The 23,617-nt window shown below is 42.8% G+C and overlaps 1 protein-coding gene across 1 annotated transcript; it reads right to left on the reverse strand.

Moving 5' to 3' along the window:
* Positions 1 to 5,190: 5,190 nt before the first annotated feature.
* Positions 5,191 to 12,099, reverse strand: LOC106595349 (uncharacterized). Its single transcript, XM_045713460.2, has 2 exons — positions 11,736 to 12,099; positions 5,191 to 8,214 (listed from the first exon to the last, which is right to left on the reverse strand). The coding sequence occupies exons 1-2, from the start codon at positions 12,097 to 12,099 to the stop codon at positions 7,613 to 7,615; spliced, it is 966 nt and encodes a 321-aa protein (XP_045569416.2). The 3' UTR covers positions 5,191 to 7,612.
* Between the last annotated feature and the right edge of the window lie 11,518 nt (positions 12,100 to 23,617).

Genomic DNA, 23,617 nt, shown 5'->3' on the forward strand with positions numbered 1-23,617 from the left:
CCTAAGCACACAGCCAAGACAAAGTAGGAGTGGCTTCAGGACAAGTCTCTGAATGTCCTTGAGTGGCCCAGCAAGACCCCAGACTTGAACACGGTCTAACATCTCTGGAGAGACCTGAAAATATCTGTGCAGCAATGCTCCCCATCCAACCTGACAGAGCTTGAGAGGATCTGCAGAGAAGAATGGGAGAAACTGTGCCAAGCTTGTAGCGTTATACCCAAGAAAACTCGAGGATTTAATCGGTGCCAAAGGTGCTTCAACAAAGTAAAGGGTCTGAATACTTATGTAAATGTGATATTTCAGTTTTTTTTCATATACGTGTTGTAGATGTATATAATGAAAGTCCACTAATGGCATTCCACACTTTATTAATATTCAGACCAAAATATGTTTCATTAATCAATTCCTTTTAACAATCAGCACCTGTGTTTTCTCTGATATGGTGGAATAATGCTGATGGGAACATTCATGAGGTAGTGTTTTAATATTACTGATGGGAATATTCATGAGGTAGTGTTTTAGTAATACTGATGGGAACAGCCATGATGTAGTGAATGTTTTAATAATACTGATGGGAACATTCATGAGGTAGTGAGTGTTTTAATAATACTGATGGGAACATTCATGAGGTAGTGAGTGTTTTAATAATACTGATGGGAACATTCATGAGGTAGTGAGTGTTTTAATAATACTGATGGGAACATTCATGAGGTAGTGAGTTCTTCATGTCAACAACTTATCAAAGTTCTAAGAACGTCATCCCATTTTCATACTCATTTAGCTTGATGACTAGTACACAAATTAACTCAATGTAACACAGACAAAATTCAAGATGTTTCAAGGTTAGAATAAAGAAATGCACATTCTATTCATCTATTTAATCATTTACATTTAAAAAATATATCCAAAACATTTAATGAACATCAAAGGGTTTATACTTGTATCCAAAAACATTTTATTTTAATTACAATTTTATTTGAATCACAATCAACTCTTTGCCCTTGTGGTTAGTGTCCTCCCTGAGATTGGAAGGTTGGTAGTTGGTTCCCCGCCTGAGTCATACCAAAGACTTTAAAAATGGGGACCAGGTGCGTCTGCTTGGCACTCAGCTTTAAGAAAATAGATTGGGGCTAAGCGTCCTGTCCACGGGGACTTGTACATTAAGCTGTCTTATGCTACAGAAAGGTTCACACCAGGCAAGGCCAAGGTAACTTACTTACTTTTATCCAGGCAAAGTTCATAAAGATGCACATTTTATGAATGTAAAAGAGGGCAAATCTTTTGAAAAACATTCTCTTATATAAACAAAAAATTTAAACACTATTTCAGTCAAAAAAATGTCAGAACACAGCCTCTCTATTCTCTCATGTGATTGCAGGTCCTCTGACTGGGAAAATGTCTCTCCACAATTAGAACAGCGGTATGTCTTCTCCTCCTGTGTATTTATATGTATTTTTCATGGTCTTTCAGGTTCCATAACGGAGTAAATCTCTTTTCTCCTATGTGTCATCCCATATGTTTTCTGGATCCCTAATCAGTTAAAAGTCTTTCCACATTGGGAGCAGTGGTAAAGTGTGTCCTCTCATGTGATGTAAGGTCCTGTGATCTACAAAATCTCTTTCCACACTGGGAGCATTGGTAGGGCTTTTCCCCTGAGTGTATTCGTTTATGCCTTTTCAGGCTTCCTAAACGGGTAAAACTCTTTCCACAGAAGGAACATTGAAAACGCTTTTCTCCTGTGTGTGTCCTCTCATGTTCTTTTAGGTTGCCTAACGTGGTCAAACCTCTAGTGTTGGTTATATCACTGTGACGCTCCAGGTACTGTGGAGGAGGTGACTAGTGTTGGTTATATCACTGTGATTAGTGTTGGTTATATCACTGTGATTAGTGTTGGTTATATCACTGTGACTAGTGTTGGTTATATCACTGTGACTAGTGTTGGTTATATCACTGTGACTAGTGTTGGTTATATCACTGTGATGCTCCAGGTACTGTGGAGGGAGTAGTGTTGGTTATATCACTTATATCAATATTAACCCAATGTTTATATCCCAGGACAAATTAACTAGCAACAGCAAGCTAGCTAAATAGGACAAATTAGCTAGCAATAGCAAGTTAGCAGGAAGTTTGTTTTGATATTTTAACCTGCGAGTCCTGATAGGGTCAGGTGTGGGGGGACAAAATCAACATGCGCGATAGTCTGGTCAGCATGTTAGCCCGGTGCAACATGGTTCAGTCCAGAGACAGGTATTTAGAGAGTTGGGGACAGCTTTCTGCGTTTACATAAAATTATGGCAGCCATGTTAGCGCCCCCATTTACAATACATGGGGAATATTTAAATGATATAACTGAAGGTCTAGAATGATAACAATATTCAAATTCTAGAAGGTTGACCAACTCTCTAAATATACTTAACAAAAACATAAACGCAACATGTAAAGTGTTGGTCCCATTTTTCATGAGCTGAAATAAAAGATTCCAGAAATGTGTTTCTTCTCTCAAAATGTTACGCACAAATTTGTTTACCTTCCTGTTAGTGAGCATTTCCCCTTTGCCAAGATAATCCATCCACCTGACCGGTGTGGTATATGAAGAAGCTGATTAAACAGCATGATCATTACACATTTCCACATTGTGCTGGTGACAATAAAAGGTCACTAAAATGTGCAGTTTTGTCACACAACACAGTGCCACAGATTTCTCATGGTTTGAGGGAGCATGCAATTGGCATGCTGACTGCAGGAATGTCCACCAGAGATGTTGCCAGCTAATGTAATATTAATTTCTCTACCATAAGCCGCTTCCAATGTAATTTTACAACATTTTGCAGTACGTCCAACCAGCCTCACAACCGCAGACCACATGTAACCACGCCAGCCCAGAACCTCCACATCTGGCTTCTTCACCTGCAGGATCGTCTGAGACCAGCCACCTGGACAGCTGATGAAACTGAGGAGTATTTCTGTCTGTAATGAAGTCCTTTTGTGGGGAAAAACTCCTTCTGATTGGCTGGGCCTTGCTGCCCAGTGGGTGGGCCAGTCTCCCGAGTGGGTAGACCTATGTCCTCCCAGGGCCACCCAAGGCTAAAATGCATAGATTAGGGCCTAATTAATGTATTTCAATTGACTGATTCCTTATATGAACTGTAACTCAGTAAAATCGTTGAAATTGTTGCGTTTATATTTTTGTTCAGTGTATATAGTAATAATTTATTGCATTTCAATAGCACTTTTTATAACAATCTTATGTCTCAGGTTCAGCATCATTTAACTACCTCCATGTTTTGAGGATATACAGTGTTATTTTACAATTACATTGTTCACAAACAAAGGAGTAAAACAAGCTTATATTTTGGGTTCTGATGGGGTACGACAGTTGAACTAAGTTCAGTGGACATTTTTTAAGTTATATTATCCAAGAATCAATGGCGAGGCCCAGAGCCATATATTAAAACGATACATTAATTCATCAAGGGCAGTTTGTGGCCCTGCTTTTAAGACGGTGCTCACTGGTGTTAATCAGATCTTCAGTCTCCTCTTCCTCTCCTTCATCTCCCAAAACATCTTCCTCATCCTCTTTTCTTAAGATAGCCTCCTCTGACACTCCAATGGGTTCTTTCTCTTCTTTCACTATAACATCCTCCTCCTCTTCTTTCAATCTTATGGCCTCCTCTTCCTCCTCTTTAATTCTGGAAGCTTCTACCTCCTCTTCTTGCACTGTGACAGCCTCTATCCCCTCTTCATCTTTCACTCTAAAAGGTTCTTTCTCGTCTTTCACTGTAACATTATTCTCCTCTTCTTCCAATGTGATACTGATAGCCTCCTCATCCTCCTCTTTCATTCTGAAAGCTTCTTCCTCTCCTTTTACTAAAACATGCTCCTCTTCTTCACTCACGGCAATATTCATCCCCAGAGCTTCTTTCTCCGTCCTGTAGACCTCCTCTTCTTTAGCAGACGGGTAGTAGGTTAGTGAGCTCATGGTCAAGGATGTTAGCTAGCTAGTTAGTTAGTTGCACATTTATCTTCTGCACATCCTACCATTCCAGTGTTTAATTGCTATATTGTAATTATTTGCCACCATGGCCTATTTATTGCCTTACCTCTCTTATCCTACCTCACTTGCACATGCTGTATATAGATTTTTCTACTGTATTATTGATTGAACTGTTCACAAAGAAAAACTTTTACTTGAGAGAGGAGTATCCCATAGCCAGATAGCATTCGCTATAAATTATCGTTCAGTTTGGTCCCTATGACGAGGTTCTAATCTCGTTCCTGGTACTTCATAGTACAAACACACCAACTCATCCAATGGCATATATCAATTGTCAACTCTAGATACTCCCATCTAAAGTAAAGCCCCTCTTGACCCCACTCCTGGACAAGCTCACTGAGGGGAGTGAGCCTCTAGGTCATACACTATCCCAGGATAAGTGCAACATCAGAGAGGACATACAATGGTTCCAGACACTGCCATACACCTCCCCTCAATGCCAAAGGAGGGAGTGACTTGTGCACAGACATTGTGGAGACAAGTAATTGGTTCCCCATTAATCACGCCATAGGTGGCACAGTTGGTAGAGCATGGTGTTTGCAACGCCAGGGTTGTGGGTTCGATACCCACGGGGGACCAGTACGGAGATAAAATGTATGAAATGTAAGCATTCAGTACTGTAAGTCGCTCTGGATAAGAGCGTCTGCTAAATGACTAAAATGTAAAAATGAAGACAATGTTCCATTCTGTCCTCTTCCCTTTCTGATATTCTGCATAGCACCAGGGACATATGAAAGACAAGCCTGACCTCTCCCCTCTCTGGGCCCCAGGTGACTGAGCCCCAGCTGAGGGAGAAGTGCAACTGCCAACACCAGAGTCCAAAGGGATACATTCTGTTGTGTCTTTGGCTATGCCGGATTAAGTGATATGACATGCTATTCTATAAAATCCTTTCTCTGTAATTAATATCCCCTGATTCGCTAATCATGTAAATGTAATTAACTAGAAAGTCGGGACACCACGGAAGAGTGTTTATAGAGCCGTTATCTTACGAATAAACTCTTAAAGACTTTAATATTTTACATCGATAGCCGTCAATATTAATCCTCATTTTATTTTCAGTCTCATAATGAAAGTTGTAAATTCTTGGTTTTCTTCACGAACCCTGGCTAACAAGTTGAATCAGCAATCCAAAATTGGGTTTAATTATTTATTTACTAAATACCTAACTAATCACACAGAATTACATATACACAGAATACAAATGATGTCGGTAGATTGGTCGTAGATGCTGGCCGGGTTGGACAACAGATCTTCCTGTCCTCAGAAGAATGTCAATGGTGTTAAAGTGGATACGTTGTAGTATCTTTGTCTGTGGTAGACTGGATCCGTCGTCCGTCCTTTCCTAGCCCACGTCTACAGCGGCCGCTGCTAACTCAACGGCTAGGAAGTATCACTTCTGTAGTGAATAAGTTCAAAGTTCATACCATTCACAACCAAAGCTCACGTTGGCTTAGTTCTGTACTTGACATGTGTGTTCTGTAACGCAGAGGCTGCAGACCTCACGTAGTGGAACCCACTGGTTACATTGTGTCATTGTCTTATATAGTAGCGAGGGGAGGAGGGTGTGTTTCATCATTTATAACCCCTGTCTCTTCACAGGGGCGGGCCACTGATCAAGCAGGGCACTTTCCTTATGAAAACCCAATTCTCTCAATTGGAAGCTAAAATTACATTTAATCTCCTAACAAACTATTTCAATATCAAACATTTCAATTGCATAACAATTCCATGTGACTCTGATAACTAGAGGGTGTATACTTTCCCAGGTACAGTTTATGTCGTCCTGTCATCAGTCATAATGTCTCAGATGACAACCGAACTGACATCCATACTCATTAAGTTCCAAAGCATATTTCCAGCTGGTTTTATTACCAAAATATGGTTCCTTTTCCCCATTTGTTTGATGTTCCCAGACTCTCTATATTCAACAAAGGCTATGCAACAGTCCTTCAGTAGGGTCAGAAAGAGAGGGGAAGGGAGAAAGGTATTTATGGGGGGGGGGTCATAAACCTTACCCACAGGCCAACGTCATGATAATTCTAATGACAAGTATCTCACATAAGCATATTATACAAATAAAAGATCTTAATTATCTATGTTACCCTACTAATTCTGATTCATCCGCCACATCTAAAAATATTTTCATTATTATTCTCACAATGTCAGACAGACATTCTCAACAGATATTTCCCCATTCTACGCTTGACAAGAAGTTCCCTCAGTCCACCACGTGGCACTGTGCTTACACATGGTAACGGCTGTGCGTTTAATTTACCCTCTCTCTCTCAAGCAAACGTTCATGTCGATAAATCTCACGCTTTGCGTGGAAATTATCCCACGCATTTGGTTTTACGCACAGATTTGTATAAACGAGGCCCCAGATCTGAATCACATCCGTGACCTATTGCGAGATCTGAAAACAGCAGTTGGTGGAGGGCAACTTAATAGACTAGAGTCCTGTCCAGGGGAAGAACTTGTACATCAAGCTGCCTCACACTACAGACACAGGAGATAGGCTCCTGTTACTATGAGCTGTTCAGCCTCTGACCGCAAGGTACTACAGAGGGTAGTGCATACGGCCCAGTACATCACTGGGGCTAAGCTGCCTGCCATCCAGGACCTCTACACCAGGTGGTGTCAGGAAGGCCCTAAAGATTGTCAAAGACCCCAGCCACAGAATGTTCTCTCTACTACCGCATGGCAAGCGGTACCAGAGCGCCAAGTCTAGGACCAAAAGGCTTCTCAAAAGTTTTTACCCCCAAGCCATAAGACTCCTGAACAAGTAATCAAATGGCTACCTGGACTATTTGCATTGTCCCGCCCCCCCAACCCCTCTTTTACGCTGCTGCTACTCTCCGTTTATCATATATGCATAGTCACTTTAACTATACGTTCATGTACATACTACCTCAATTAGCCCGACTAACCGGTGCCCCCGCACATTGGCTACCCGGACTATCTGCATTGTGTCCCGCCACCCACCAACCCCTCTTTTACGCTACTGCTACTCTCTGTTCATCATATAAGCATAGTCACTTTAACCATATCTACATGTACATACTACCTCAATCAGCCTGACTAACCGGTGTGTGTATGTAGCCTCATTACTGTTATAGCCTCGCCACTGTTATTTTTCACTGTCTTTTTACTGTTGTTTTTATTTCTTTACTTATCTATTGTTCACCTAATACCTATTTTTTACTTAAAATCGCACTGTTGGTAAGTAAGCATTTCACAGTAAGGTAAACTTTGATTTGTTCTGGATCATACAAGACAAGGCTCCTGTTTCTAAGAGCTGTTCTGGGCTCGTGCAAGGCTACTTACTTATATAATAATTTACATTTTGCAAATAATATAATGAACAACATCATAGGATTGACATTTGCATCCAATCAATCGAATAAGAAAAAAAAACATATTTTAAAATATTTTATCTGATTTTAGACATGATCATGTCTCCAGATGAAAAAACATCCACAAAAGTAAACCTGTTTTTTATGATTTCATATAAACAATATGATTTCATTTGGCAAGAACAAAAACACAAATTCTCAGTCAAAAACATAAGTCAGAACACAGCCTCTCTATTCTCTCATGTGATTTCAGGTCCTCTGACTGGGAAAATGTCTTTCCACAATGAGAGCAGTGGTATGTCTTCTCCTCCTGTGGATGTACCCTCTGATGTGATTTCAGGTTCTCTGACTGAGAAAAACTCTTTCCACAGTGGGAGCATTGGTAGGGCTTTTCTCCTGTGTGCGTCCTCTCATGCTTTTTCAGGCCTTCTAACCACCTAAAACTCCTTCCACAGTGGGAACAGTCGTAGGGCTTTTCTCCTGTGTGTCCTCTCTCATGTAACTTCTTGCTCCCTGAGCAGATAAAAGTCATTCCACAGTGGGAGCAGTGATAAGGCTTCTCTCCAGAGTGTATTCTCTTATGTATTTTCAGGCTCCCTAACTGACTAAAACTGTTTCCACACTGGGAACATTGGAAAGGCTTTTCTCCTGTATGTGTCCTCTCATGCTCTTTTAGTTTTCGTAACTTAGTAAAACTCTTTCCGCAGTAGGAGCAGTGATGTCGTTTGGCTGGTTTGGGCGTCTCTGGGTCTGGTTCCCCTGAAGGACTCTTCCTGCTGTCAGAGGGAGAGTCTGGTCTCTCTCCTGCCAAAGACAAACAGATTATATTGTTAAACAGAGGCCTGAATGAAACCTCCACATGATAAAACTGTCTTCCTATGAGGTTTAATCTAGACTACATCCCTCAATAACCCAAGGTCAGTTTTCACAACATTACATCATTAAACGTAAACTTGGTGAGATTTTAAAAACAAATAATGTAGAGCTCCCAAATCTAATCTTGTTCTCATGGGTGTCATGTTTTGGTCGAAAAATTTACTAAAATGGTCGTAAAATGTACATTTCGACTCCCAAATCGAACCACAAAGATGGTTGGAGGTCCACACATCAGAGAATGTTGGACTTGAATGGGAATATCTGTTGTTTTAAATTATACTGTCAATCCTCCATAAGAAACCTGTTGAAATCATAAAAATAAACAGAATAGAGAGGACCATTTAAGTTGACATTCAACGGTTGGACGGACCGGCGGCCATCTTTGTGGTAGTAATTAGAAGTTAAAATGTAAATGTCATTACAATTTCAATGATGTACTGCAGTAGTCTGAAGCAGAGGTGCAAAGCACTTAACTAAAAATACTTTTAAGTACTACCTAAGTACTTTCCCTTGACATCCAAAAGTACTCATTACATTTTGAATGTTGGAGTGTGCCCCTGGCTATCCATAAAATAATAAAACAAGAAAATTGTGCGGTCAGGTATGCTTAATATAAGGAATGTGAAATTATTTATACTTTTACTTTTTATACTTAAAGGTATATTTTAGGAATTACATTTACATTTGATACTTTAGTATATTTAAAACCAAATACTTTTAGACTTTTACTCAAGTAGTATTTTACTCGGTGACTTTCACTTGAGTCATTTTCTATTAAGGTATCTTTACTTTTACTCAAGTATGACAGTTGGGTACTTTTTCTACCACTGGTCTGAAAGGACAGGTCCATTCTATGAATTCTATGTGTATAATTGAAATGACACCCACCCTGTATTCAACCGATGGCAGGCAAGACCCAAAAACCTCAGATGATGTAAAGTAGAGTCTAAACTACAACATGTGCAAACATGGAGTTTGCACGTTTTTAGATAATTGACATTAAAAAGGTTAAAAATGTAATAATTCTTTTTTGGACGGGGGGGGGATTATAAAACAGTTTAAAAACCCTTTTTGTAAGCTTTTAAATGATACCAAACTCAACCGTTTGTCTATTCCAGTGACTAAAACATGGATGTCTCATGGTATGGTGGGGAATACAAAAATGAGTCAACTTTAAAATGTTTTTAAAAATGAACCTTCATTTAACTAGGCAAGTCAGTTAAGAACAAATTCTTATTTTTAATGAAGATCTAGGAACAGTGGGTTAACTACCTTGTTCAGGGGCAGAACGACAGATTTTCACCTTGTCAGCTCGGGGATTCGATCTTGCAACCTTTTGGTTACGAGTCCAAAGCTCTAACCACTAGGCTGCCTGCCGCTACCTGCCGCCCCCACATCTCCTGAATGTTTTGCCATTCAGGTCCAAAAAGTCACTTTCTGACCACTTCTTCCATGGGCAAACATCTATGGACACTCAAAAGGGATGCTGTCAAAAAAGTGATTGAATTGAAATGGGTTTATCCTCTATATCGACAACAGGGCTAGGCTACATCCTCTATATCTACAACAGGGCTAGGCTACATCCTCTATATCTACAACAGGGCTAGGCTACATCCTCTATATCTACAACAGGGCTAGGCTACATCCTCTATATCTACAACAGGGCTAGGCTACATCCTCTATATCTACAACAGGGCTAGGCTACATCCTCTATATCTACAACAGGGCTAGGCTACATCCTCTACATCTACAACAGGGCTAGGCTACAACCAGAACGTATTAAACTGAGACCTCATTAAAAGATGCCAAAAAATAAAAGTTGTCCATTTCTACTTATAAAACGGGTCATATCAATAAAAAGTACCTAGAGTCCGTGTGAATTGTTTGAAGAGTAGGCTATATCATTACAAATGATATGTCTAAAAATGAGCTGGAACAGAAAGGCTACTTTTGAGATATTAATATATAAAAATACATCTCATAATCTAGACTCTATATATTAGAGCACACTATAAGGAACATAATGACTCCAAGATAATCTAGACTCTATATATTAGAGCACACTATAAGGAACATAATGACTCCAAGATAATCTAGACTCTATATATTAGAGCACACTATAAGGAACATAATGACTCCAAGATAATCTAGACTCTATATATTGGAGCACACTATAGGGAACATAATGACTCCAAGATAATCTAGACTCTATATATTAGAGCACACTATAAGGAACATAATGACTCCAAGATAATCTAGACTCTATATATTAGAGCACACTATAAGGAACATAATGACTCCAAGATAATCTAGACTCTATATATTAGAGCACAATGTAAGAAGTATAATGACACCAAGATGATGTCTGTATCATGTTCACAGATCATAGGTCTGACAGTATAATGACTAGATGTTGTCTGTATCATGTAGGGGTCAGAGGTCATGGGGTCTGACAGTATAATGACTAGATGGCTGTATCATGTAGGGGTCAGAGGTCATGGGGTCTGACAGTATAATGACTAGATGTTGTCTGTATCATGTAGGGGTCAGAGGTCATGGGGTCTGACAGTATAATGACTAGATGTTGTCTGTATCATGTAGGGGTCAGAGGTCATGGGGTCTGACAGTATAATGACTAGATGATGTCTGTATCATGTAGGGGTCAGAGGTCATGGGGTCTGACAGTATAATGACTAGATGTCTGTATCATGTAGGGGTCAGAGGTCATGGGGTCTGACAGTATAATGACTAGATGTTATCTGTATCATGTAGGGTTCAGAGGCCATGGGTTCTGATAGTATAAGGACTAGATGATGTCTGTATCATGTAGGGGTCAGAGGTCATGGGGTCTGACAGTATAATGACTAGATGTTGTCTGTATCATGTAGGGGTCAGAGGTCATGGGGTTTGACAGTATAATGACTAGATGTTGTCTGTATCATGTAGGGGTCAGAGGTCATGGGGTTTGACAGTATAATGACTAGATGTCTGTATCATGTAGGGGTCAGAGGTCACGGGGTCTGACAGGAGGAATGCACAGGTCTAAAAAGGTCATATAATGGCCCTTTTATCATGGTTTTCTCAAACATGGTTTGTGTTACAAATGTAAAAAAACATATCGAACATACTTCCTCCAATGAGGTTTCTATGAGAGAATTGCCAAAACAATATATTCTGAGATACGAAAAATATTATCGGCCCACGTTGGCATGGAATCGCGCTCCAGTGTAATGCAACGTAATTTGAGTCATGATAAGAGCAAGTCCATTCTGTGAAACATTAAAGATGGGATTTTGCGTGTAAATCCATTGTTAACGTGTTGTTGGTGACCCGCTCTTTGGTGGTATACACATCTTAGTTTTATCAATTCCTACATTAAACAACATATTCAAGCATAAACATTCAGTCGAACTTCGCTTTAAAACCACGCATTTTAAGACAGTACTTACTGGTCTTAATCAGATCTCCTGTCTCCTCCTCCTCTTTCAATGTGACAGTCATCTCCCCCTCCTCCTCTTTCAATGTGACAGTCATCTCCCCCTCCTCCTCTTTCACTCTAAAAACTGCATCATCCTCAGTCTCTTCCTCCTCCTCTTTCACTGTAACTTCCTCCTCCTCTTTCACTCTGAACGCGTCTTCCTCTTCTTTCACTGAAACGTCTTTCTCTTCTTCTTTCACTGTAACAGCCTCACCCTCTACTTGTTGTTGTATTGTAACAGCCTCCTCTTCCTCCTCCTCTTTAACGAGAGTTTCTTTCTCCGTCCAGCAGGCCTCCTCTTCTTTAGCAGGAGGAGAGTAGCTTAGTGAGCTCATGGTCGGAGATGTTAGCTAGCTAGCTGGCGTTCGTTAGCCTAGTAATAGGCTAATTTATCAAGCCAGCTAACTAACAACGTATATATGAAATGAAATGGGGAAACTAGCTAGCTATTAGACATACGTATTTTTAAAACACAGATGCAACTATACAACGATTTTTGTCTATAAAGGTAGTGAGGTGTCTGACTAGCTGTTGTTGTTGTTGTTGAAGAAACGTCCCGTCCACTAGATTATACGTCACACAGGCAGCGAGGCCTGAAAGACGCACACATCGCCGTCAGCTGACTGGAGTGGGAAACGCAGTTGAGATCAATGTTTATTTTATTTCCAGACAAAAAAGCTCATATTTTTCATTTCTTTCATCATGTTGGCATGTGGACTAATATGTTGTTGAGTTGTGTTCTTACACTGGTACAGTCATGCCCTATGAGAGATGTATGACTGCGCATGTGCGAAAATAAATAAAGTGCATTTTCCCCGTTCTGGTTAAAACACCAATGATGAACATGTGTGTTTATTCCTCCGTTAAGTAAACCGGTATTCCTGCCCTGAAGATGTCAGCACCAACAGGTTATGGGCCCAGGAGGGAACATGGAAGCCGATGGAATAGATTATATTTCGACGGAGATGAAAAAACCTACGAGTTATGGGAGACAAAGTGTTTGGGGCACTTGCGTTTGCTTGGGCTAAAGGCCGCCATATTGAGCGTGGATGAAGATGAAGAAGACGGAGAGAAAAATGAAGAAGCCTACGCCGAATTGATACAGGTTTTGGATGATAAAAGTCTTTCCCTGATAATGAGAGAAGCAGCAGATGATGGGAGAAAAGCGTTTAAGATATTGAGGGAACATTATGCAGGTAAAGGGAAGCCACGGGTGATTAGCCTCTACACTGAACTAACTTCTCTTCAGAAAGCCGCTGACGAAAGTGTTACGGACTATATCATTCGTGCTGAGACGGCTATTACAGCACTGAGAAATGCTGAAGAGACTTTAAGTGATGGGCTGTTGATTGCAATGATTCTGAAAGGTTTGCCCGAATCATTTAAGCCGTTTGCCATCCACATAACGCAGAGTGACGAGCCGATAACTTTTGGCAAGTTCAAAACCAAGTTGAGGAGCTATGAAAGCACCGAGAAGTTTAGCGCCATTTCCACTGACGACTACGTGATGAAGGCAAGTAACATTAAAGTTAGCTGGCCAAGAGGGAGAGATAAAGGGACCGAGATAACCTGCTTCAACTGTGGCCAGAAAGGGCACAAGGCCCGGGAATGTACCGTTACTGGAGAGCGCAAAGAACGGAGACAGTGGTGTAGTTTTTGCAAGAGCTCCACTCATACTGACGCAAATTGCAGACGAAAAAGAAGAGACAATGTGAAACAAGCAACAGATGCTGAAAGCCACACATTTGCATTCAGAATAAGTGACTGTCAGGTTAGTGGACTGAAACAGAAAGGGCTGATGGTTGATACGGGAGCAACGTCACATATAGTCACGGACATCGGGAAGTTTAAGGAGTTTGACGAGACTTTCAAACCGGAAAAAACATTCCGTGGAGCTGGCTGACGGAACAAGAACGAATGGTGTCGCGGAGAGGAGAGGTGCAGCGGAGGTTTACCTGAGAGACAACACGGGTCGTCGGGTAAAAACAACGCTGACGAAGGCGCTGTACTTAAAGCAGCGACAGCCAACGGAGCTTCAGTCAACTTTCGACAGGGGTGTAACAAGCTCATCCACAAGAACGGTACCACTTTTGACATCGAGGAGTACGATAGACTTTACTATCTTAACACTGTAGGTGATGAAAATGATGATGGGTGTCATGGGTGCTATGATATTCACACATGGCACAAAATTCTTGGCCACTGTAATTTTGAGGATGTGTCAAAGTTAGAAAATGTGACAGAGGGAATGAAAATCACAGGTAAGATTGACAAATCTACCCTCAACTGTGAAATCTGCACTCAGGGAAAATTTGTTCAGAGCAGAAACAGAGAACCTGATGAAAAGGCAAAAGCGGCTCTTGAGCTTGTGCACACTGATTTGGCTGGCCCTATTGAGCCAGAGGCGAAAGATGGGTTCAGATATACTCTAGCATTTACGGATGATTATTCAGGGGCAGTTTTTGTGTATTTCCTAAAAGCAAAGAGTGATACTGTAAAAGCTACTGAGAAGTTTATTGCTGATGTGGCCCCTTATGGGAAAATAAAGTGTGTCAGGTCAGATAATGGCACAGAGTTCACAGCCAAAGAGTTCCAGTCACTGCTCAGTAAGAACGCCATAAGACATGAAACTTCAGCCCCTTACTCACCCCATCAAAATGGGACCGCTGAGAGAAATTGGAGAACACTGTTCGAAATGGCAAGATGCATGCTACTTGAAAGCAACCTACCAAAGAACTTGTGGACATATGCTGTAATGACTGCTGCAGTAATTCGCAATAGGTGTTACAATAAGCGTGTAGGACAGACTCCACACTACATGTTTACTGGGAGAAAGCCTGATCTTTCAAAGATGAAATAATTTGGATCTGTTTGCTATGCATATAGACAGAACAAGAAAAAGTTAGACTCAAGATGTGAAAAGGGTACTTTTGTCGGGTATGATAAAAATAGTCCCGCATACCTAGTCTACTACCCAGACACTGGGAAAGTTCTTAAAAACAGATTAGTCAAGTGTGTTACAAAAGGTGTAGTCGAACACCAAACTCAGACAGATTTTGAAAACAGTGATGATCTTCATGGGGAGAGATTTGAAAACCCCATGCCGAAAGCCAAGATGGCAGATCAAAACTCAGAAGAGACACAAGATGTGCAAATTGAGACTTCAGATGGTCAGAGTCCACGCTATCCAGACAGAGCGAGGAAGAAACCCCAGTACTTAAAAGACTATGAGTGTAAAGTGAAATGTGATGACCAGATACCACCTAGTGTTGACTACTGCTACAGAGTAATGTGCAATGCACCACAAACCTTCAAAGAAGCAATGATTTCACCAAAATCAGAGATTTGGGCTACTGCTATGAAGGAGGAGATGGATTCCCTTAGGGAAAATGATACATTCACATTAACCACACTGCCAGAGGGTAAAAATGCAGTGGGGGGCAGGTGGGTCTATGCGGTCAAAAACAATTCAGATGAGACTGAGACATACAAGGCAAGATATGTTGCAAAGGGCAGGAATAGACTATAAGGAGACTTTTTCTCCAACTGCAAATATGACATCAGTACGCTGTTTGATGCAGCTAGCAGCTCAGTATGACTTAGAGTTACATCAGATGGATGTCAAAACAGCATATCTACATGCTCCTATTGACTGTGAAGTGTACATGGAGCAACCAGAGGGTTTTGAAGTCAGGTCAGATACAGGTGAGCAACTAGTCTGCAAACTGAACAAGTCACTGTACGGCCTGAAACAGTCAGGAAGGAACTGGAACAAAATGTTGCATGATCACCTTAGTGAAAATGGTTTTACACAGAACCCAGCTGATCACTGTGTTTATAACAAACAAACTGCAACAGAAAGGATCATTTTGATAATTTGGGTCGATGATCTAATTATCGCTGCTAGTAATAGTGACTCACTCACAAGTGTAAAAGAAATGTTAAGTGAAAAATTTAAGATGAAAGATCTTGGGAGGCTTGGACATTTCCTAGGCATTGATTTTACACAAAGTGAAGGGAAAATAAAGATGAACCAAACAAGGTACATAACCAAGATACTGGAAAGGTTTGGTATGTCAGACTGTAAAACAAGGTCAACACCATGTGAACAAAAACTAAACTTTGATGGTGATGGTGAACTTATTGATTCAAAAAGGTATCGTGAAGTGATAGGCAGCTTGATATATGTGATGACATGTACAAGACCGGATATCAGTTGGATTGTCAGCAAGCTGTCACAATACCTATCAGAACCAAAAGAGCAACACTGGATAAAAGCTAAACATGTGTTGAGGTACTTGAAGGGAACAATGAATCAGGAGTTGTGTTACAAAAAGGGGGTGGAAAAACTCAACCTCGTAGCATATAGTGATGCTGATTGGGCAGCAGATCAAAGTGACAGACGAAGCATAACAGGGTATTGTTTTAGTTTAACTAAATGTGGACCTGTCATTTCATGGAGGTCTAAGAAGCAGCCAACAGTAGCTTTATCTACATGTGAAGCAGAGTACATGGCACTGGCTGCTACTACACAAGAAAGTTTGTACCTTGTACAGTTATTGGGCGAGATGGATAGTGAGTGCCAATATACACCAGTAACAATCTTTGAAGATAACCAAGGTGCAATTGCTCTGTCAAAGAACCCAGTATGTCGTCAGAGATGTAAACATGTCAACATCAGATATCATTTCATTCGATCTGCACTCAGTGATGGTAAAATAAGTATTGAATATTGTCCAACGGCAGACATGGCTGCAGATGTTTTGACTAAACCTGTAACGAAGTTCAAAAATGAAAAATTCTTGGGTTACATGTTTGGAATATAAACTGACATTTGTGAGATGAATAACTGTAAGCTAAATGTGTTGATAAAGTTAGGTTGAATACGACTTGTACAGTATAAGAGCAAGTGGGGGTGTTGGCATGTGGACTAAAATGTTGTTGAGTTGTGTTCTTACACTGGTACAGTCATGCCCTATGAGAGATGTATGACTGCGCATGTGCGAAAATAAATAAAGTGCATTTTCCCCATTCTGGTTAAAACACCAATGATGAACATGTGTGTTTATTCCTCCGTTAAGTAAACCGGTATTCCTGTCCTGAAGATGTCAGCACCAACACATCACATAATAATAAAATAATGGGCGGCAAGTAGCCTAACGATTAGAGCGGTTTCAATACCAGAGCTGAACAGGAAAACATCTGAAAGATTTGTTGATGTGTCCTTGAGCAAGGCACTTAACACTAATTTGCTCCAGGGACGCTGTACTACTGTGGCTGACCCTGTAAAACAACACATTACACTGCACCTTTCATACTACTATGACTGACCCTGTACAACAACACATTACACTGCACCTATCATACTACTATGACTGACCCTGTACAACAACACATTACACTGCACCTATCATACTACTATGACTGACCCTGTACAACAACACATTACACTGCACCTGTCATACTACTATGACTGATCCTGTACAACAACACATTACACTTCACCTATCATACTACTATGACTGACCCTGTACAACAACACATTACACTGCACCTATCATACTACTATGACTGACCCTGTACAACAACACATTACACTGCACCTATCATACTACTATGACTGACCCTGTACAACAACACATTACACTTCACCTATCATACTACTATGACTGACCCTGTAAAACAACACATTACACTGCACCTATCATACTACTACGACTGACCCTGTACAACAACACATTACACTGCACCTATCATACTACTATGACTGATCCTGTACAACAACACATTACACTGCACCTATCATACTACTATGACTGACCCTGTACAACAACACATTACACTGCACCTATCATACTACTATGACTGACCCTGTACAACAACACATTACACTGCACCTATCATACTACTATGACTGATCCTGTACAACAACACATTACACTTCACCTATCATACTACTATGACTGACCCTGTAAAACAACACATTACACTGCACCTATCATACTACTACGACTGACCCTGTACAACAACACATTACACTGCACCTATCATACTACTATGACTGATCCTGTACAACAACACATTACACTGCACCTATCATACTACTATGACTGACCCTGTACAACAACACATTACACTGCACCTATCATACTACTATGACTGACCCTGTACAACAACACATTACACTGCACCTATCATACTACTATGACTGATCCTGTAAAACAACACATTACACTTCACCTATATGGTGTTTTTGTATATTATTAGGAGATTTCCAAAGGAAAGCATGTGTTGATTGATTAGTGCAGATTTGTAATGAGTATCAATTTAAAGCATATCACCAGACTGCATACAAAAGAGGCACTGCACGCAAGTTATACTAATCTCACTGCAAATGGTGAGGGGGACCCCAGAATAATAATTTCTGTTGTAAAGAAATTAGTTCAACCACCACATTCACATTGACAACCCCAACTTCTGTCTCTGAAATGATCCATAATATGAGGTCAACTACCTGTCCCTTGGACCCTGTTCCCACAGGACTCATAATAGTTATCATGTTGATGTCATATTGACAGAGTTGTTGTGAAGATGGGGAGGGGTATGTCTGTTATAAAAAAATGTCCTGCGTTTATGACACAACAAAATCAACTGTACTAATTGTTCAGGCTGTGGTCTGGTCCCGTCTTGATTACTGTCTGGTAACAGAGTGAGGTGCAGCAAAGAAAGACCTAGCAAAGCTAGCCTATAGGCTGTTGTAGCCTGTAGGCTGTTGTAGCCTGTAGGCTGCTGTAGCCTGCGGGCACCTTTCATGAATAGTGTCACGTTCTGACCAGTAAGGGGTTATCTGTTATTCTAGTTTGGTCAGGACGTGGCAGGGGGGTATTTGTTTTATGTGGTTCGGGGTGTGTGTTTATATAGAGGGGTATTTGATTTATGTATTCCGGGGTTTTGGTCTATGTTCTATGTTAGTGTATTTTCTATGTTCTAGTCTTTTAGGTTCTATGTTTAGTTTATTGATTTGGCCTTCAATTGGAGACAACTGTTCCTCGTTGCCTCTGATTGAAGGTCCTATATAGAAGGGTGTGTTTTGTTTGGGTTTTGTGGGAAGTTGTTCTTTGCATAGCTGTGTGTTGCCTGCAAGACTGTTTGTCGTCCGGTCATTGTTTTTGTGTTTTATTTTGTAAAATAAACATGAGCATTCACGTACCTGCTGCGCCTTGGTCCATTCAGTACGACGACCGTTACAGAACTTCCCACCACAAACGGACCAAGCAGCGGGGAAAGGAGCAGCAGGTGGACTATCGGGAGTTTTGCACTTGGGAGGAGATATTAGCCGGAGAGGGACCATGGAGAGAGGCTGAAGAGGATCGGGAACGCTACAGGGGAACACGGCTGGCAAGGAAGCCGGAGAGGCAGCCCCAATAATTTATTTTGGGTGGGGCACATGGGTAGCTGGGACAAGGGTATGCCCTAAGTCAACTCCCCATGCTTATTATGGGGAGCGTGTGGTGAAGAGAGTGCCGGTGTATGCGGAAGTGCGCACGATCTCGCCCATGTGCACGCACAGTCCGGTGCGAGCGATCCCAGCCCCTCGCAAGTGCCGTGCTAGAGTGGGCATCCAACCTGGAAGGAGGATGCCTGCGCAGCGCATCTGGCCACCAGTGCGCCTCCTAGGCCCAGGCTATCCTACGCCTGCTCTACGCACAGCAACCATCAGGCCTCTGCACAGCCCAGTTCGCCCTGTGCCAGCACTCCGCTCGTACAGGGCTACTATGACCATCCAGCCCGGACGGGTTGTGCAGGAGGTGCGCTCCAGACCTCCAGTGCTTACCCATGGTCCAGTGTATCCTGTTCCCGCTCCACGCACTAGCCCTGAGGTGCGTGTTTCCAGTCTGGCACATCCAAAGCCAGCACCACGCACCAGGCTTCCAGTGCGTCAGCCCAGTCCAACTTGTCCTGTTCCTGCTCCTCGCACTAGCCTTGGGGTGCGTGTCTCCAGTCTGGTATCTCCACTACCAGCCCCATGCATCAGGCTTTCAGTGCACAGTCCCCGTCCAGAGCTTCCAACGACAGTACCCCGTCCAGAACTTCCAGAGCTTCCGACGACAGTACCCCGTCCAGAACTTCCGACGACAGTACCCCGTCCAGAGCTTCCGACGACAGTGCCCCATCCAGAGCTTCCGGCAACAGTGCCCCGTCCAGAGCGTCCGGAAACAGTGCCCCGTCCAGAGTGTCCGACGACAGTGCCCCGTCCAGAGTGTCCGGCGACAGTGCCCCGTCTAGAGATGGCCCGAAGTCCGGAACCGAGTGAGACGGCCCACAGTCCGGAACCGAGTGAGTTGGCCTACAGTCCGGAACCGAGTGAGTCGGCCTACAGTCCGGAACCGAGTGAGTCGGCCTACAGTCCGGAACCGAGTGAGTCGGCCTTCAGTCCGGAACCGAGTGAGACGGCCTTCAGTCCGGAACCGAGTGAGACGGCCTACATTCCGGAACCGAGTGAGACGGCCTACAGTCCGGAACCGAGTGAGACGGCCTACAGTCCGAAACCGACGCAGCGAGAGTCGCCCTACAGTCCGGAACCGACGCAGCGAGAGTCGCCCTACAGTCCGAAATCGACGCAGAAAGAGTCGCCCTACAGTCCGGAATCGACGCAGCAAGAGTCGCCCTACAGTCCGGAATCGACGCAGCGAGAGTCGCCCGACAGTCCGGAATCGGCGCATCCAGAGTCGCCCTTCAGCCCGAGGTCTCCAGCGATGCGCATCAGCCTGAGGTCTCCAGCAACGTACATCAGCCCGAGGTCTTCAGCGATGCGCCATAGCACAAAGACTTCGGGAGGGGTAACATTAAATATGTATTCAGCGGGGGTGGACAGGTTAGGTGGGGGACTTAGGCCAGAGCCTGAGCCACCTCCACAGTAGGAGGATTGGGGAGGGGGGGTGTAGCACGGGAACCGTCGGTGACGGCAGCCACCCTCCCTTCCCTCCCTTTATTTGGGGGGTTTATTTTGTGTTTATTTTTTTGGTGTGAGGTGCATCCGGGGTCTGCACCTTTGGGGGGGGGGGGGGAATACTGTCACGTTCTGACCAGTAAGGGGTTATCTGTTATTGTAGTTTGGTCAGGACGTGGCAGGGGGGTATTTGTTTTATGTGGTTCGGGGTGTGTGTTTTTGTACAGGGGTGTTTGATTTATGTTTTCCGGGGTTTTGGTCTATGTTCTATGTTAGTGTATTTTCTATGTTCTAGTCTAGTCTTTTTAGTTCTATGTTTAGTTTATTGATTTGGCCTTCAATTGGAGGCAACTGTTCCTCGTTGCCTCTGATTGAAGGTCTTATATAGAGGGATGTGTTTTGTTTGGGTTTTGTGGGAAGTTGTTCTTTGCATAGCTGTGTGTTGCCTGCAAGACTGTTTGTCGTCCGTTCATTGTTTTTGTGTTTCATTTTGTAAAATAAACATGAGCATTCACGTACCTGCTGCGCCTTGGTCCATTCACTACGACGACCGTTACAAATAGTGATTCTAGAGGATGTGACGCAGCAGTAATCTGGTCATGACCAGTAGAGATGGCTGCCATGTATACTTTCAATGTAGATAAGGACTTCCCTGCAGCCATCAGCTCCTGGAGGACTTCCCTGCAGCCATCAGCTCCTGGAAGACTTCCCTGCAGCCATCAGCTCCTGGAGGACTTCCCTGCAGCCATCAGCTCCTGGAGGACTTCCCTGCAGCCATCAGCTCCTGGAAGACTTCCCTGCAGCCATCAGCTCCTGGAGGACTTCCCTGCAGCCATCAGCTCCTGGAGGACTTCTCTGCAGCAAAAAAAATTTAGCTCCTGGATGGTTTGTCCTCGGGGTTTCACCTGCCAAATAAGTTATTTTATACTCACAGACATAATTTTAACAGTTTGAGAAACTTTAGAGTGTTTTCTATCTAAATCTACCAATTATATGCATATCTTAGCTTCTGGGCCTGAGAAACAGGCAGTTTACTTTGGGCACGCTTTTCATCCGGATGAGGCTCCTGACTAGGGAGCGCCGCTGGAGGCTCCGGATTGGGGAATGTCGCTGGAGGCTCTGGACTGGGAATGTGCACTGGAATCCTGATGCGTGGTACTGGCATGGGTAGCGCCAGACTGGTAAGCCCCACCTCAGGACAAGTGCAGGGAGCAGGAACAGGATACTCTGGACTGGGCATGCGCACTGGAGGTCTGATGCGTGAGTCTGGCCTAGGTGGCGCCAGACTGGTAACACGCACCTCAGGGCGAGTGCTGGGAGCAGGAACAGGACACTCCGGACTGGGCATGCGCACTGGAGGTCTGATGAGTGGAACTGGCCTAGGTGGCGCCAGACTGGTTACACGCACCTCAGGGCGAGTGTGGGAATTAGGCACAGTTCGTACCGGACTATGGAGGCGAACTGGAGACCAGGCATGCTGAGCAGGCATGCTGAGCAAGTCCATTCCTCCAGATACTCCTTACCACGCTGCTTGGCCTTTTTAGGTGGTGGGTGATTCTGTCACGGCTGTTCGAAGGATCGGACCAAAATGCAGCGTGTTCGTAGTTCCACATCTTTTTATTTATAGTGAAACTAAATGCAATACACAAAATACTTGAATACACAAAAACAACAAACCGTGACGCAGAGGAAAACACACTACTCAAAAGATAATCACCCACAAACACAGGACAAAAAAAAACTCCACTTAAATACGATTTCCAATCAGAGGCAACGAGGATCAGCTGCCTCCAATTGGAGATCAACCCAAATAACCCCAACATAGAAACAGAAAAACCAGAACTCAAATATAGAAATAGAAAACATAGAAAACCCAAAACACCCCCTGTCACACCCTGACCTACTCTACTATAGAAAATGACATCTTACTAGTGTCAGGATGTGACACTCCCCTAGAGCCCTGTCGATGAGAATTGCTTGGTCCTCCTTTTCCTGTAGTCCACAATCATCTCCTTAGTCTTGGTTACGTTGAGGGATAGGTTGTTATTCTGGCACCACCCGGCCAGGTCTCTGACCTCCTTCCCATAGGCTGTATTTCTTAACTTATTTCTGGATATCTTCTAAACAACCCACAATGCACTACTTCTCATCATAATATGGAGGATCCTCTCTGTGCTACCGAGTTTGTATGCTAGCTTGGTAGCTAGTGCAAGCTTGCAAACGTTAGCCACACCTCATACTTTTCATGTACTGTGTGGTTGTGTTATCTAGAGGGAACCCATTAGCATGATAGGCTCTGGTGCCTTCTTGCCGTGGGCTCAAAAGGAAAGAGAAAACCAAACCTACTTGTTACTTTCTGTTTTGTCAACTTTTCGAGAGGGTTGTTATGTTTGATACCGGAGCTACGAGGCATGGGTCCAAATCGCTAATGGCTACGCTGCACACACTCTAGGGTGTGTGGGATGTCATCTATAATAATTTGGCTGTTCTAAATTCTGTGTTGCTCAAAGCCTTGAGTAATGAACCTATTTTTGACACAATAGGCTGGAAAGCGTCAATGCTTCAGGAATCTTTGTTTCCCCATCACTACTTTTCAGCATGATCTTTGTGATGTAGACCACAGGAGTTTTGTAAGGTTTTCCACCTTGGCTTACTGCTAGCGTGCTGACTGACATCTGGAATCTATCCATTATGGATGTTGGGGATTTTCCCTACCATCCTTCTGTATGTCTCTGCTCTTTTGATCTGCAGTTATGTTTTAGTTGGGTTTTGTTACTTGGGTTGTAACTGGTCTTCGGTTGACTGACTGCTCTACAAATCACCTTGCATCATAAATAACTGCTCATTATTATTTATAAATCAGTCAGTCAGTCAGTCACCATTAAAATGACAAGAGTTGACAG

Source organism: Salmo salar, chromosome 02 (genome assembly GCF_965601325.2).
Source record: "Salmo salar chromosome 02, fSalSal1, whole genome shotgun sequence".
In the NCBI taxonomy this organism is placed as follows: domain Eukaryota; kingdom Metazoa; phylum Chordata; class Actinopteri; order Salmoniformes; family Salmonidae; genus Salmo; species Salmo salar.

What these genes read in the sequence shown, in the direction of transcription:
- LOC106595349 (XM_045713460.2), bottom strand. Translation starts at nt 12,099, where the DNA reads ATGAGCTCACTAAGCTACTCTCCTCCTGCTAAAGAAGAGGAGGCCTGC. An exon ending in AGGAGATCTGATTAAGACCA is followed by an intron (nt 8,215 to 11,735) that starts GTAAGTACTGTC and finishes TGTCTTTGGCAG; the next exon opens with GAGAGAGACCAGACTCTCCC.